This window comes from Pristiophorus japonicus, chromosome 7 (assembly GCF_044704955.1).
Source record: "Pristiophorus japonicus isolate sPriJap1 chromosome 7, sPriJap1.hap1, whole genome shotgun sequence".
NCBI classification, from domain to species: domain Eukaryota; kingdom Metazoa; phylum Chordata; class Chondrichthyes; family Pristiophoridae; genus Pristiophorus; species Pristiophorus japonicus.
Window position 1 is genome coordinate 113,809,485 of NC_091983.1, and position 17,885 is coordinate 113,827,369.

A 17,885-nucleotide genomic window follows, 5' to 3' on the forward strand; every position below is an offset into this window, starting at 1 on the left:
CGGCTCCCTTGAGCCTGCTCGGCTATTCAATATCATGGCTGATCATCGACCTAACTCCACTTTCCTGCCCAATTGCCATATCCCCTTTAAAAGTGGATAACTCCCCAGCCCCAGATGAAATGTATCTCAGGCTGTTAAGAGAAGCAAGAGAGAAAATAGCAGAGGCTCTGACCATCATTTCCCAATACTTTCTGGCTTCAGGTGTGGTGCCAGAGGACTAGAGGACCACTAACTTTGTACTGTTGTTTAAAAAGGGAGAAAGGGATAGACCGAGTAATTACAGGCCAATCAACATAGCCTCTGGTCAGGTGGGCAGAACAGTGGCAAATAGAATTCAATCTGGAGATGTGTAAGGTAATGCATTTGGGGAGGGCTAATAAGGCAAGGGAATACACAACAAATGGTAGGACACTGAGAAGAGTAGGAACAGAGGGACTTTGGAGTACATGTCCACACATCCCTGAAGGTAGCAGGGCAGGGAGATGAGGTGGTTAGGAAAGCATACAGATTGTTGCCTTGATCAGCCGACGTATAGAATAAAGGAGCAGGGAAGTTATGCTTGAACTGTATAAAACACTAGTTAGGCCATTTTGGTCACCACATTAGAGGAAAGATGTGATTGCATTAGAGAGGATACAGAGGAAATTTACGAGGATGTTGCCTGGACTGGAGAATTATAGCTGTGAGGAAAGATTGGATAGGCTGGGGTTGTTTTCTTTGGAACAGAGGAGGCGGAGAGACCGAATTGAGGTGTATAAAATTATGAGGGGTCTAGATAGAGTGGATAGGAAGGGCCTATTCCCCTTATCAGAGGGGTCAATAACCAGGAGGCATAGATTTAAAGTAAGTAGTAGGAGACTGAGAGAGGATTTGAGCAAAACTTTTTCACCCAGAGGGTGGTGGGGATCTGGAACTCACTGCCTGAAAAGGTGGTAGAGGCAGAAACCCTCATAGCATTTTAAAAAGTACTTGGATATGCACTTGAAGTGCCGTAACCTACAAAGCTACCGACCAAGAGCTGGAAAGTGGGATTAGGCTGGATAGCTCTTTGTCGGCCTCCTTCTGTGCTGTAAATTTCTATGATTCTATGACATAATTGATGAACCATTGATGGTTGTGACTAGGACACTGTCCTGGGGAACTCCTGCAGTCCTTGGGCTATGATTAAATTCCAACCACCACAACCATCTTCCTTTGTGCTAGGTTTGACTCCAGCTAGTGGAAAGTTTCCCCCCATTCCCACTGATTTCAGTTTTACTAGGCCTCCTTGATGCCACATTCGGTCAAATGAAGCCTCGATGTCAACGACAGTCACTCTCACTTCATCTCTGGAATTCAGCTCTTTTGTCCACGTTTGGACCAAGACTGCAATGAGGTCTAGAGCCAAGTGGTCCTGGTCCAGGGAGGAATCAGAAAACCTCGGCCCAGCCTTCTGGCGTTGAGCCTGCATCCTTGGCTATAAATGTTTCAACCTTCACAGTCAAAGTATTGGAACTATATAACAGCAACAGCTACCTCTCACAAACACCTCAGACCCTCCTAAAACAAACTTCAGCCTCCTCTGTTCCAAAGAAAACAACCCCAAACTGTGTTTGCAAGGCTCATTTAAATAGGTGAGCTGAAGGAGAGTCATCCGTGATGTCATCAGACTTGCTAGAGCTAATTGGCCGGGAAACCGCATGACTAATTCAATTGATGTAGTTAAGTTAAACACACGCTGCAGAGATGGAGTTCGGGATATTGAACCCGCTACGTGACCCCCACACACCAACCTGACTCAACAGTAAAAATTCAGCCCTTGGAGCTGGAAATTCTGTACAAATCATTTTGAGGGTTGTTTTTGGCAGGGCGGTAAGTATAGCTCACTCTAAAGATTTGCGTCTCCTACCGAGAAATTTGGTTGAATCGCACCAAAGGGGGAAGGAGGCGCTAAATTAGACATTGCACAACTCTCATTGAGCGCTTCAACCGAAAATCTCAGCACTAAAATGGAAAGTGAAATGCGCATGGTCTGAAGGCTGCTACAGATCCCTGACCCAGCTGATTCTTAAAGGCGGGCATGATAAGTATGCGCATGCGTAGTTCCAACTGTGCATGCTGAGCAGAGCAAGAAAATAGAGGAGTAGGAAGGTCACCAGCATGCAAACCGCCTCTGAGCCACGGCCGCTGAGGCCTTGATAGAGGCAATTGAAAGAAGGTGGCAGATGCTGCAGCTTCGAGAAGGAGGCGTTACGCACCTTTTTGTTCCCTATTTATCTCTCCTCACACTACCCTTTCACTCTTGATATGCGTTTGCAAAACGTCAGCCTGATCCGTAATCCGAGGTGGCTTTTGTTGTGTATCTGTAAAGCATGCACTCCCATGTTCCGCCACCAGGGAGCTCATCCCTTGAAGTCCCAAGGGATCCCAGCATGCCTTGGAAGCACTGTATATAAGCCGGCCCCCAAGTCCTGTTCCTCACTCTGGAGTGTCTTAATAAAGACTGAGGTCACTGTTACTTTAACCTCCCTGTGTGCAGTCTCATCTGTGTTAGGAACACAACAACTGGCAACGAATATACGAATCCAACGCAAAAATGCAGCAAACTGTGGGCATCCTGGAGAAGTTCTCGGAGGGTGAGGACTGGGAAGCCTATGTCGAACGGCTAGACCAGTACTTTGTAGGCAAAGAGCTGGACGGAGAAGGAAGCGCTGCAAAAAGGAGAGCGGTCCTCCTCATGGTATGCGGGGCACCGACCTACAGCCTCATGAAGAATCTTCTGGCTTCGGTGAAACTCACAGCTAAGTCATATGAGGAGCTGTGTACACTGGTTCGGGAGCATCTTAACCCGAGGGAGAACGTGCTGATGGCGAGGTATCGGTTCTACACGTGCCAGCGATCTGAAAGTCAGGAAGTGGCGAGCTACGTCACCGAGCTAAGGCGACTTGCAGGACAATGTGAGTTTGATGGCTACCTGGAGCAGATGCTCAGAGACTTTTTTGTACTGGGCATTGGCCACGAGACCATCCCACAAAAACTTTTGACTGTAGAGACACTGACCCTCAGTAAGATCATTGCGATAGCACAGGCGTTTATGTCCACCAGTGATAACACCAAACAAATCTCTCAGCACACAAGTGCGAGCAATGTTCATAAATGAACTGGAACTGCGTTTGCCAGCAGAAATGTACAGGGCAGAAACCACGAGCCTGCAACTGCCAGCAGGCCTCAGGTGACCCAGATGACTCAGATGCACGGCAATTCACACCTTGTTGGTGTTGTGGGGGCTTCCATTCAGCCTATTCATGCCGCTTCAAAGGGTATGTTTGCAAGAGCTGTAGAACAATTGGGCAGTTCCAACGAGCTTGCAGATTAGCTGATCGGTCCATGGTGGATCAAAGTAATTTCGAGCCTCAGAGAGAGGAAGTAGATGCTGAAGTACATGGGGTGCTCACATTTTCGATGAAATGTCCACCTAAAATGCTAAATGTAAAATTGAATGGCTTACCCGTAGCCATGGAACTGGACACTGGCGCTAGCCAATCTATCATGAGTAAAAAGATGTTTGAGAGACTGTGGTGCAACAAGGCATTCAGATCAGCCCTGAGCCCCATCCACACGAAACTGAGAACGTACAGCAAAGAGCTCATCATTGTTCTGGGCAGCGCCATGGTCAAGGTCACCTATGAGGGCACGGTGCACGAACTGCCATTCTGGATTGTCCCCGGCGATGGCCCCACACTGCTTGGAAGGGGCTGGCTGGGCAAAATCCGCTGGAACTGGGATGACATCCGAGTGCTATCACATGTCAATGAGGCCTCATGTACCCAGGTTCTTAACAAATTTCCTTCCCTTTTTGAGCCAGGCATTGGAAACTTTTCTGGGGCAAAGGTGCGGATCCACTTGGTCCCAGAGGCACGACCCATTCACCACAAGGTGCGAGCGGTATCGCACATGATGAGGAAGAGAGTGGAAATCGAGCTGGACAGGCTGCAACGCGAGGGCATCATCTCCCCAGTGGAATTCAGCGAGTGGGCCAGCCCGATTATTCCAGTACTCAAAAGTGATGGCACGGTCAGGATTTGCGGCGATTATAAAGTAACTATTAATCGTTTTTTGCTACAGGACCAATACCCGCTACCTAAGGCAGACGACCTATTTGCGACGCTGGCAGGAGGCAAGGCGTTCACCAAGCTCGACCTGACTTCGGCCTACATGACGCAGGAGCTGGAGGAGTCTTCGAAGGGCCTCACCTGCATCAACACGCACAAGGGACTGTTCATCTACAACAGATGCCCGTTTGGAACTTGGTCGGCGGCAGCGATCTTCCAGAGAAACAGGGAGAGCCTACTCAAGTCGGTACGGTGGTTTTTCAAGACGACATATTGGTCATAGGTCAGGACACCGTCGAGCATCTACAAAACCTGGAGGAGGTCCTCCAGCGACTGGATCGCGTAGGGCTGCGGCTGAAGAGGTCGAAATGCATCTTCATGGCAACAGAAGTGGAGTTTTTGGGGAGAAAGATCGCGGCAGACAGAATTCGGCCCACAGACGCCAAGACAGAGGCTATCAGGAATGCTCCTAGGCCACAGAACGTCACGGAGCTGCGGTCATTCCTGGGACTCCTCAACTATATTGGTAACTTCCTACCGGGGTTAAGCACCCTCTTATAGCCCCTATATGTGTTATTGCGTAAAGATGAGAACTGGGTATGGGAAAAAAAAAACAAGTAATTGCTTTTGAGAAAGCCAGAAACATTTTATGCTCCAACAAGCTGCCTGTATTGTATAACCCGTGTAAATGACTTGTGCTAGCATGTGACGCGTCGTCGTACGGAGTCGGGTGTGTATTACAACAAGCTAACATTGCGGGGAAGTTGTAACCTGTCGCCTATGCCTCCAGGAGCTTGTCTAAGGCCGAGAAGGCCAACAGCATGATTGAGAAAGAGGCATTAGCATGTGTGTTTGAGGTAAAGAAAATGCATCGGTACCTGTTTGGCCTCAAATTTGAGCTGGAAACCGATCACAAGCCCCTCATATCCCTGTTCGCTGAAAACAAGGGGATAAATACTACTGCCTTAGCCCGCATACAAAGGTGGGCATTCGCACTATCAGTGTATAACTATACCATCTGCCACAGGCCAGGCATCGAGAACTGTGCGAATGCTCTCAGTCGGCTACCATTGCCCACCACAGGGGTGGAAATGGCGCAGCCTGCAAACTTGTTGATGGTGGTGCAGCCCGCAGACTTGTTGATGGTGGTGCAGCCCGCAGACTTGTTGATGGTTATGGAAGCGTTTGAAAATGATAAATCACCTGTCACGGCCCGCCAGATTAGGACTTGGACCAGCCAAGATCCTCTGCTGTCCTTAGTAAAAAAAACTGTGTGCTGCATGGGAGCTGGGCCAGCATTCCCGTTGAAATGCAAGACCTAATCAAGCTATTCCAGCGGCGAAAGGACGAGCTGTCCATTCAGGCAGACTGTCAGTTGTAGGGTAAACGCGTAGTGCTACCCAAAAAGGGCAGGGAGACGTTCATTTTGGATCTCCACAGCACACACCCGGGTATAGTAATGATGAAAGTGATAGCCAGATCCCACGTGTGGTGGCCCGGTATCGACTCTGGCTTCGAGTCCTGTGTACGGCAATGCAGCGTGTGTGCTCAGTTGAGCAACGCGCCCAGAGAGGCACCACGAGGTTTGTGGTCCTGGCCCTCCAGACCATGGTCGACTATGCGGGCCTGTTTCTTGGTAAAATGTTCCTGGTGGTGGTGGATGCTTTTTCAAAATGGATTGAATGTGAAATAATGTCGGGAAGCACCGCCACCACCACCATTGAAAGCCTGAGGGCCATGTTTGCCACCCACGGCCTGCCTGACATACTGGTCAGTGACAACGGGCCATGTTTCACCAGTGCCAAATTTAAAGAATTCATGACCCGCAATAGGATCAAACATGTCACCTCGGGCCCGTTTAAACCAGCCTCCAATGGGCAGGCAGGGCGGGCAGTACAAACAATCAAACAGAACCTTAAACGAGTCACAGAAGGCTCACTCCAAACCCGCCTGTCCCGAGTACTGCTCAGCTACCGCACGAGACCCCACTCGCTCACAGGGGTGCCACTGGCTGAGCTACTCATGAAAAGGACACTTAAAACCAGGCTCTCGCTGGTTCACCCCAACCTGCATGATCAGGTAAAGAGCAGGCGGCAGCAACAAAATGTAAACAATGGTCGCGCCACTGTGTCACGGGAAATTGATTTGAATGACCCTGTGTATTTGCTAAACTATGGACATGGTCCCAAGTGGACTGCGGTCACGGTGATAGCTAAAGAAGGGAGTAGGGTGTTTGTAGTCAAACTAGACAATGGACAAATTTGCAGAAAGCACCTGGACCAAACGAGGCTGTGGTTCACAGACTGCCCTGAACAATCCACAGCAGACACCACCTTTTTCGAGCCCACAACACACGCCCAAAGGATCAATGACACCACCCTGGACCAGGAAATTGAACCCATCACGCCCTGCAGCCCAGCAAGGCCAGGCTCACCCAGCTGCCCTGCAGGGCCAACAACATGCCAGCCCAGTGAGGGCACAGCCAACACACCAGAACACTTTGACTTTGCGGGGGGGGGGGGGGGGGGGAGCGGGGGCGAGTGATGTTGTGTATCTGTAAAGCATGCACTCCCATGTTCCGCCACCAGGGAGCTCATCCCCTGAAGTCCCAAGGGATCCCAGCATCCCTTGGGAGCACTGTATATAAGCCGGCCCCTAAGGCCTGTTCCTCACTCTGGAGTGTCTTAGTAAAGACTGAGGTCACTGTGTGCAGTCTCATCTGTGTTAGGAACACAATAGCTTTGACCTCATCCCACCATTTCCCCCATGCTCTGTGCATGGCTGCGCACATTCTAATTGACATCTGCACACTTGCAGACAGTCGCAGCTACTCCACTATGGACATCGTGGGCCACCCCGACCTGTGTGAGAACACCACCCCACGTCGAGGCTAGAAATAGAGCTGGAGTATGCCACTGCAGCTTCCAGCACGAGTCGTTGCCAGTGTGCGACGGCTTCGAGGTGGACAACTGGGTGACATCATCAGCATCCAGGTCGCTGTTTGGAGTGTGGGCAGGAGCATCGGTTGGGCCCTGGTAAAGCAGAAGAGCATGGAAAGTCATGGCGGACCTGCGACGAGTGATCAGGGCAGAGGAGTGATGAGGGATTGTGGCTGAGATGTGGTGGGTGATCGTGACGGAGGTTCGGCGAATGTTTGGTGCGGAGGGAGATCGTTTTTGTGGTGGAAGAGCGGTGAGGGATCGTGGCGGAGGTGCGGCGAATATTTGTGGTGGAGGAGCGGCGAGAGATCGTGGCGGAGGTGCGGAGAATGAGGGTACGGGGCCCAGAAGAGCCCAGGGCCTGCCCACACTGCAATATGTGTGCGCACTAGGTCCGCACAGCAGAGCAGGTCTCCAGTCGTCCTGGTTTACCCTTGCCATTGGATAAAGGCCTAGCTCTGTCGAGCCCGTGTGTTGGCTGTTTTGCAACGGTCACCACACGTTAAAAATATCCATGCACAGGCATCTTCCACCCACTCAATTGGAGTTCAGGACTGGAACATTGAGTCCTTCACTGAAACATCTGTGAACTCTTGTGGAAACAAGTCATCCTCGTTCGAGGGACCGTCTATGATGATGATGATGATGATGATTTCCCTAGAGTCCAAAAATCTATCTATCTCAGCCTTGAATATACTCAGACTCAGCATCCACAGACCGCTGGGGCAGAGAATTCCCAAGATTCACAACTCTCTGAGTGAAAATATTCTTCCTCATCTCAATTTTACATGGCCGACCCCTTATCCTGAGACTGTGCCCCCTAGTTCTAGACACTCCAGCCAGGGGAAACAACCTCTCAGCATCTACTCTGTCAATCCCCTTCAGAATCTTGTATGTTTCAATGAGATCACCTCTCATTCTTCTAAACTCCAGAGTGTATAGACCCATTCTACACAATCTCTCATCATAGGACAGCCCTCTCATCCCAGGAATCAATCTAGTGAACCTCCGTTGCACCGCCTCCAAGGCAAGTATATCCTTCCTTAGATAAGGAGACCACAACTGTACACAGTACTCCAGGTGTGGTCTCACCAAGGCCCTGTACAATTGTAGCAAGACTTCCTTACTCTTATACTCCAACCTCCTTGCAATAAAGGCCAACATGCCATTTGTCTTCCTTATTGCTTGCTGTACCTGCATGCTAGCTTTGTGTTTCTTGCACGAGGACACCCAAATCTCTCTGAACACCAACTTTTAGAAGTTTCTCACCATTTAAAATATATTCTGCTTTTCTATTCCTCCTACCAAAATGAATAACCTCACATTTCCCTACATTATACTCCTACCCACTTAGTCTACCTATATCCCTTTGCAGACTCTGTGTTCTGCTCCCAGCTCACTGTCCCACCTAACTTTGTATCATCAGCAAACTTGGATACATTACACTTGGTCCCATCATCTAGGTCATTAATATAGATTGTAAATAGCTGAGGACCCAGCACTGATCCCTGCAGCACCCCACCAGTTACAGCCTGCCAATCTGAAAAAGACCCGTTTATCCCTATTCTCTGTTTTCTGTCTGTTAACCAATCCTCTATCCATGCTACTATATTACCCCCAACCCCATGAGCCCTTAACTTCTGTAATAACTTTTTATGTGGCATCTTATCGATTGCCTTTTGGAAATCCAAATATACTACATCCACTGGTTCCCCTTTATTTACCCTGCTAGTTATATCTTGAAAAAACGTGAATAAATTTGTCAAACACTATTTCCCTTTCATAAAACCATATTCACTCTGCCTAATTATGTTATCATTTTCTAAGTGTCCTGATACCACTTTCTTAATAATGGATTCCAGTATTTTCTCGATAACTGATGTCAGGCTAACTAGCCTGTAGTTACCCACTTTCTCTTTCCCCCCTTTCTTGAATAGCGGTGTTTCATTTGCTACCTTCCAATCCGCTGGGACAGTTCTAGAATGTAGGAAATTTTGAAAGATCAAAACCAATGCATCTACTATCTCTGCAGTCACCTCTTTTAGAACCCTAGGATGTAGGCAGTCAGGTCTAGGGGATTTGTTGGCTTTTAGTCCCATTAGTTTCTCCAGTACTTTTTCTCTACTTATATTAATTATGTCACCTACATTAGACCCTTGGTTTCCCACCATTTTAGGTATGCTTTTTGTAACTTCTACTGTGAAGACAGATACAAAATATTTATTTAACGTTTCTGCCATTTCCTTAATCCCCATAATAATTTCTCCTGTCTCAGCCTCTAAGGGACCAACATTTACTTTTGCTACTCTCTTCCTTTTTACTTACTTGTAGAAGCTCTTTACAATCTGTTTTTATATCTCTTGCTAGTTTTCTCTCATATTCTACGTTTTTTTCCTTTTTATCAATTTTTTGGTCATCCTTTGCTGGTTTCTGAAACTCTCCCAATCCTCAGGCTTACTACTATTTTTCGCAACATTATAAGCTTCTTCTTTCAATCTAATGTTATCCTTAACTTCTTTAGTTAGCCATGGATGGATCACTTTTTCCATGTAGTTTTTTAATCTTCAATTGAATTCATTTTTGTAATTAATTAATGTAATTGGCTTTATTTAAGTTCAAGGTTCGTTTCGGAATTAGGCAAGTCACTCTCAAACTTAACGTGAAATTCTATCATATTATGATCACTCTGCCCTGAGGGTCCTTTATTATGAGATTGCTAATTAACCCTGTCTCATTACACAATACAAGATCTAAAATAGTCTGTTCCGTGGTTGGTTCCATGACATATTTCCATACTGCGCACATCGGCTCACGTTGAGACGATGCTCGAGATCACCCACCATGGGCATCTGATGTGTCCTCAACAGAAGCTCAGTAGTCTTCCACCTCTCAAGCTGTACCCACTGGGGAAACACCTCTTAGGAGCACTAGGATAGGTAGATAAACACACATCACAGGACAGGGGGGGGGTCAATGCTGCTACTGGTCTTTCTCCTCCTCCACTTGTTTCTGCCCAGGTAGTGGTAACAACTGGTCCCTCTGGATGGCAAAATTATGCAGACATCACGACAAATTTGGAGACATTGTCAGGGGTGTCCAGCAGTGCTTGTCCAGAATGGTTCAGACAGATCTGTTGTTTGAGCACTGGTCTGCGCAATCAGATTACTGGTGGCAGCATGGCTCTCATTGGAGGCCAGTGCTGTGTCTCTGCCTGGGTTCATATCTGGAGGGAATAGAGGTAGGACAAAGGACTGGTGCAGGATGAATGAATCATGACTTCTCCCGGGAAATCGGACACAGACCCGAATGATGCACTGCCTGTGGTCTCAAATGAGCTGCTCGTTGAGGAAGTTGTATCCATTTCTGTTGAGGAAGATGACAGGCTGGTGATGGGGAGCACATAGGGCAATGTAAGTACCATCAAGGAGATGTAGATATTCTTCCTGTTGCAGCAGTGCACAGCGAACTGGGAAATGTTGCTGATGTCACCTGCTGCATCCTGGAATTACTCCATGGCGTAAAAGTTAAGGGTCAGTTTACATTTGTAGTTGATAAAGGAACAGGAAAACAAAGCAGAAGAGCTGGGAACATTTAATTGATTGCATCTATTGCAAGCGCAGGCATTTCACATCATCTCTTCGAGGAAATCCCAGAACTCTTGGAGTATAAAGGTAGTGAGAGGCCCAGTGTCATAGGTCGCATATTTCCTGTACTTATCAGAAATAAGCATTCTCTGGATTGTTGATTATTTTCATTCCAATCCTTTGTTTCTTTGTCACATTCAATGATTAGCACTGCTACCCAAGTGGGGAAATCATATGCTGCCATCCTGGGGAGTTCCCTGCTCTTCCACCTGAATTAACATATGAGCCTCAATATTTACGGGGACTAGGTGAGGGAGGTCATAGCGGCTGGGAAACACGGAAATCCGGGTAACTCAGAGGTCCTGCCGAATTTAAAGTGGAGACCTCATTTGAACTTTTTTTCTCTGCATCCTTGTCAGCAGCTAGATTGAGAGGTTGGACGGCTGTTGGGCGGGCTGACCGGCACTGGAAGACCACAGTCGGGGAATGAAGAGGCTGCAAAATTCTATGGAAATATCTAAAAAGGGCATACTAATTAACTCTTTTTTGCTTCCTTTCTTTTAACAAATAATTTTCTTTTGCAGTCACTCCAACGAAAATAAACTAGATAAAGATGATCTATGCTTTTTATTTTAAATTGAGCAGTGTAAATCTAGATGTTTTGATTTGCATTTCCTCCCCTCCACCCCAAAATTTAATAACTTTGAAAAATCTTCTTTTCCAACAACTTAACAAATGTCCTGACAAAAAACTAAATTTTTCATAACAATGAATTACTCTGATGTGCCATCACTATTGTTATGTAGCACTAGGCTCACAATACATAACAACAGAAAGCAGTGGCTTTGAGTATTGTACTATTGTTCACACAAATAATGTCAGCTAAGCAACCATTTGATAGAAAATCAAGACAAAATGGTGAGTGTTTGGAAAATAAAGGTATGTCGCCTAATCAAGGGGAAGATTGTTTTAAACATAGAACATAGAAATTTTGAAATGCTTTTCCTTCTACTCAGATGGGGTGGGAGAGATTACATAGAAACATAGAAAATAAGTGCAGGGGCACTTCGAGCCTGCACCACCATTTAATATGATCATGGCTGATTATTCAACTTTAGTACCCCATTCCTGCATATCCCTTTAGCCGTAAGGGCCACATCTAATTCCCTTTTGAATATATCTAACGAACTGGCCTCAACAACTTTCTGTGGCAGAGAATTCCACAGGTTCACAATTCTCTGAGTGAAGAAGTTTCTCCTCATCTCGGTCCTAAATGGCTTACTCCTTATCCTTAGACTGTGATCCCTGGTTCTGGACTTCCCCAACATCGGGAACATTCATCCTGCATCTAACCTGTCCAATCCCGTCAGAATTTTACATGATTCTATGAGTTCCTCTCTCATTCTTCTAAATTCCAGTGAATATAAGCCTAGTCGATCCTGTCTTTCTTCGTATGTCAGTCCTGCCATCCCGGGAATCAGTCTGGTGAACCTTCGCTGCACTCCCTCAATAGCAAGAACGTCCTTCCTCAGATTAGGAAACCAAAACTGCATACAATACTCAAGGTGTGGTCTCACCAAGGCCCTGTACAACTGCAGTAAGACCTCCCTGCTCTTATACTCAAATCTTCTCACTATGAAGGCCAACATGCCATTTGCCTTCTTCACCGCCTACTGGACCTGCATGCCAACTTTCAATGACTGATGTACCATGACACCCAGGTCTCGTTGCACCTCCCTTTTCCTAATCTGTCACCATTCAGATAATATTACATCCCTTTTCATTATATATCCTTCCTTCTTTAAGGAATTTAAGCAATATTGCTCCTCGGTGTCCTGGCCAATGTTTATCTCTCAATCAACATAACAAAAAAAAAGATTATCTGATCATTATCAATTTGCTGTGCGCAAATTGGCTGCCACATTTCCTACATAACAACAGTGACTGCACTCCAAAAAAGTACTTCATTGGCTGTAAAGCGTGTTGAGACGCCTGGTGGTCGTGAAAGGCGCTATAAAAATCCAAGTTTTTCTTTTTTTCTTTTCTATTATCATCTTCTGCTTACCTCATGCCTAAATGCTTTGGCTTGTTCTTCACAACCCGGCAAACTCAGTATAAATTCAGATACCTACAAATAATACCAGACACATTACTTTCACAATAAATAGTAACCAGAGATTACTGAACTTTAACAATTAGGGCATAAATATTCAACTAACTACACAATATTTAGTATTTACCATTCTGACTATTATTATTTACTAGCAGATCTCCCATGTCTCTGGTGGCGAGTCAGAGGATACATGGCTTCATGACACTAGGCTTGTTCTCAGCAAAATATAATGAAGAAAGAGTGATGGCGAAAGTGCAATTGAAAGTAAATCTCACCACCAATAGGAAGCGTACATTATAGACTTAGGGGAAGAAATTCGATTGTTTAGTGCCATCATTAGCACCAGAGATGGGCGCTAAGGGGTCACTAAATGCCAAACTGCCCGAGTGTCGTGCTGTCAGCGCGGCAAACTTCAATGAAGGTTTAGCGACGGTGCTGAAAGTTTGCGCAGTACTTGCTAGCGCCGCCCACTCGGTGATGTCACCGTGTGTACAACATCCCCGTAGTGCCATGTTTACTCTTTCGCCTGCGGTAGTGCCTAGCGCTGACCCTGGCAGGGGAAAGCAGTCGGTACAGCGACGATCCCGGGGCAAGGTAAGTGCTGAAATTTCAGTTTTTAAGCTTGTGTAAGTAGAGGGGAAGTGTGGATGAAGCTTATTGAAATTTTCACCAGAATGTTTTTTTCATTTTCAGGCGCTAGGATGCTGGAAGTGGCCCAGAAATGGAGTTCGTAACAATCCTGCTGAACTCTGAGAAAGAGTTAATGTTAAGCTAGCACTGTGAGGGCTACCAGCTCCCGGGAAATTACCCGGGGGTTAGTGGAGGCACTCCACAGGTAGAGCCCTGAGCCGCCATGCAACCAGCAATGATGTCATCACTGTGCGCGGCGACCCTTTAGCACCACTTGCCGACTCCTTTCCGCCCTGTGGCAGATATTGCTCCGTGCCCCACGAGACTGGCCCGAGCGTATATGGGTGCCAGCCTCACGGGTCATGAACCAGGCCAACAACCGTTCACGAGGCGGATGTTAAAGGGGAGATCGCGAGCGTCCTGCGCCGCCATCTTGGCAGTTTGCCCACTCACCGGTCAGCTGCAATTCTTGTTGCCTAGCATGGTCCGGGTCGCCATTTTAGGTGCCAGGCTGCAGCCCCGGTACCACGCTGCCCTGATAGCAAAGGGAGAGGTGTTGAAATGCTTCAGCGATACAAGGAGCATTCGCGTAGCGCAGCCAATCGCGTCCCATTAGCGCTGCTGGAACCGCCCCAAGAGGAAGTGGAGCACATGAGATTGCGCTCTACTTCCTCTGAGGGGCGGTAAGTCCAATTCAGCGTCCGGGGCGGGACTTACGTCTCCAATCGATCGCAAGGCAATTTCACCCCCTTAATATAGATAGATGGTGTGCAATTTTGTAAAAAAGATTAATTGCTTTCTTTCATACCTCATCAATAGTCCATTTTGCTACTTTTCTGGCAGTGATTCCAGCAACTCCGGGTAATAGCTTGCTGTGTTGTTCCCAACAGAGAGGCAGACTAGGCACTGGAGATGCTGAAGACATAAACACTGACTGGTGCAATGCCTGCTGAAGGTTGAAATCATCATTTTCTGTGGAGAGAGTACATTGTGTGAGAAGGTTAACAGATTCACATTAAAAATCACAGTCAACAAAACATTACAGATGTATGTACAACTCTCCAAATAGTGCTCTTCTAAAAGGGGTATTAATAGTCTATAATCCCACAAAACTGATTTGAGTTTTATTAAATAAATCTAGAATTGAAGACTACTTAAATAGTTCTGATTAGTAATGCTTTATTCTTTCATTGTCCCTCTAAATCTCTCCCTTTCTCTCTCAATGGTGCTGGTTTATATTGGGGTCTGGTGCATTTCACGGCTAATTACCTTTGGTTCATTGCTCAATAAGCCACTCCTCACGTATGAGGCTGTACTGTTAGTGTCAACAGGCTACTTAGCTGTGAAAGACACCACAACCTGTCTTGTTTCCACCGAACATCCACATGTAGGTTAGGTCTGACAAACCTGATTGCATTTTTTGAAAAGATGACTGAAGTAGCGGACAGGGGAATGTCGATGGGTATTATTTATATGGATTACCAGAAGGCATTCGATAAAGAGATTGTTAGCTAAAGTTGAATCTCATGGAATTGAAGGCAAATTATTGACCTGGTTAGGAAATTGGCAGAGCGGTAGGAGACAGAGAGCAGGGATAATGGGCAGCTACTCTCATTGGCAGCATGTGACAAGTGGTGTCCCACAGGGATGTATGTTGGGGCTTCAACTATTCACAGTATTTCAATATAGGCAAGTGATGGAGGTCACCCGCTTTGGACATAAAAAGGCTAGATCAGAGTACTTTCTAAAATGGTGAAAAGCTAGGAACAGTGGAGGTCCAAAGAGACTTGGGGCTAAAAGTTCAGGTGCACCCTGTTTGGGGGTGGTAACACTAGCGATGTGCTAGAATTTGTGCTAGGCACAGAAGTCTCGCCTCTCGCGAGAAACTGGGGTTACCGCCCCAGAAAGGAAATGGAGCACTAAATTAAATGTTCCACTTCCTTTCTGGGGCGGTAGCGGGGCGGATAACTCGGGAGCAGGGCGCACGGCTCTGCAGCGCCAAGCACTGGACCGCATAGCGCTGCCGTGTAGAAGGAGCTCTTCGCTGAATTAAAGGGACGGGCCCAAGCTACATACTCTGAGGAGAAAATGGGTCCCACCTGGACCACCGGGGTGCCATGCCAACAGCCCGGTACTCAAGCAGAGCCCCGGGCTGAGTGATCGCGGCACGGACCCCGCGTCCAAAGTGGCAACTGAGCGCAAAAAAAAAAAAAAATCGGAATTTTTTTTAGGAACAGCTGGCCACCTTCCCTTTAACTTTCGCCCTACTAGCGCTCGGCCACCCAGTACGCGTCCCCTGAAGTTGTCGCTGTCATTGCTTGGCACAGCTTCAGGGGGCGATATCCAATTTAGGATCTGGGGTGTTGTGCACAGTGATGACATCAGCATCGGTGGCGCAGTAGAGCAGAGTGCTATGTATTACCGCCGCCGCTAAACTCCCCCAGAATTTAGCAGGAGTAGTTAGTGGCGCCGTGACTGGTCTCAAAGGCGCTAACGGGAGGCCCTTAGGGTCCATTTACAAAGATCATTACAATGTCATGGACAGGTACAGAAAATCATCAAAAAGGCTAATGGAATGCTGGCCTTTATACCTGGAGAACTAGAATACAAGGGGATAGAAGTTATACTACATCTATACAAAGCCCTAGTTAGACCACACCTGGTGCACTGTGAGCAGTTCTGGGTACCACACATTCGGAAAGATATATTGGCCTTGGAGGGAATAAAAAAGATTTACCAGAACGATACTTGGACTCCAGGGTTAAAATATGACTCGAGATTACACAAACTAGGGTTGTATTCCCTGGAATTTAGAAGATGAAGGGATGATTTGATTGAAGTTTTCAAGATATTAAGGGGAACAGATAGAGAGAAACTATTTCCGTTGGTTGGGGAGTCTTGGATGAGGGGAACATATCCTAAAAGTTAGAGCCAGACATGCAAAGGGTGGTAGAAGTTTGGAACTCTCTTTTGCAAATGACAGTTTGATGCTAGCTGAATTGTTAATTTTAAATCGGAGGTTGATAGATTTTTGTGAACCAAAGGTATTAAGGGATACGGGGCAAAGCCGGGTATATGAGTTAGGTCACAAATCAGCCATAATCTCATTGAACGGCAGATCAGGCTTGAGGGGCTAAGTGGCCTACTCCTGTTCCAATGTTCCTACATACACGTTCAAGCACCTGAGGAACGACAAACGTATATCGAGATGTCCAGGCGAAGGGAGGTGCTCTTCTGCTGTCAAGAGCTTTCTCGGTGAGGTCAGCAGCTATGAAGGCAGAGAATAAATCTATTCACCTAATAGCCACTCACTCCAATAATGAAAGGATTGTTGATTGCTGCACAATGCGAGTACGGTAGTGTAGTGGTTATGGCCCCAAGTTTCCACACGCGGCAAAACAGGCGCCCCTCCGAGCTGGGCGCCCGTTTTTCGCGCCGAAAACGCGCCTGAAAAAAAACGCGCTATTCTCGAGCGCTTTGCAGCTCGATGTCAGCTTGGCGCGGCGCTCAGGGGGCAGAGCCTACCACTCGCGCCAATTTTGTAAGTAGAAGGGGGCGGGTACCATTTAAATGAGTTTTTTTCGTGCCGGCAACCCTGCACGTGCGCGTTGGAGCGTTCACGCACGCGCAGTGTGAAGGAAACATTGGCACTCGGCCATTTTTGTAGTTCTTTGTAGCTGTTCAATTTTTAACATTTTTTAATAAAACCACATTACCCTTCCATGATCAGCACTGAGGCTTCTTGCAGCAGTGAGAAGGCTGCAGGAAGCCTCAGAAGTTGAGGCAGCCGGGAATGGCTGCCTCAACTTCTGAGGCTTCCTGCAGCCTTCTCACTGCCTCCCCCCCCCGCTGCCTCCCCCCCCCCTGCCGTCGGGAACGGCTGCTGCCGTCGGTCGGGCCCTTACTGCCTCCCCCACCGCCGTCGGGAACGGCTGCTGCCGTCGGTCGGGCCCTTACTGCCTCCCCCACCGCCGTCGGGAACGGCTGCTGCCGTCGGTCAGGCCCTTACTGCCTCCCCCACCGCCGTCGGGAATGGCTGCTGCCGTCGGTCGGGCCCTTACTGCCTCCCCCACCGCCGTCGGGAACGGCTGCTGCCGTCGGTCGGGCCCTTACTGCCTCCCCCACCGCCGTCGGGAACGGCTGCTGCCGTCGGTCGGGCCCTTACTGCCTCCCCCCCTGCCGTCGGGAACGGCTGCTGCCGTCGGTCGGGCCCTTACTGCCTCCCCCCCCTGCCGTCGGGAACGGCTGCTGCCGTCGGTCGGGCCCTTACTGCCTCCCCCCCTGCCGTCGGGAACGGCTGCTGCCTTCGGTCGGGCCCTTACTGCCTCCCCCCCTGCCGTCGGGAACGGCTGCTGCCTTCGGTCGGGCCCAGCCTGGCCTATATACAGATTTAAAGTAATTGTCAAAAGATCTAGAGGTGACATGAGGAAAAGAAAATGGTGTTGGTGAGTTGTTATGATCTGGAAATCAATGCCCGAATGTGTGTGGGATGCAACTTCAATAGCAAACTTCAACAGAGAATTGGATA

General features: G+C 47.8%; 1 protein-coding gene across 1 annotated transcript in view; it reads right to left on the minus strand.

Annotated features, from left to right (window-relative positions):
- Positions 1-17,885, minus strand: part of l3mbtl3 (L3MBTL histone methyl-lysine binding protein 3) — a 238,339-nt gene that overhangs the window by 21,569 nt on the left and 198,885 nt on the right. The window contains exons 20-21 of the mRNA XM_070885259.1: positions 14,166-14,329; positions 12,680-12,742 (exon numbers count right to left, since the gene is read on the minus strand). Coding sequence (XP_070741360.1) covers positions 12,680-12,742; positions 14,166-14,329 — 227 coding nt within the window. The remainder of the gene's footprint in view (positions 1-12,679; positions 12,743-14,165; positions 14,330-17,885) is intronic.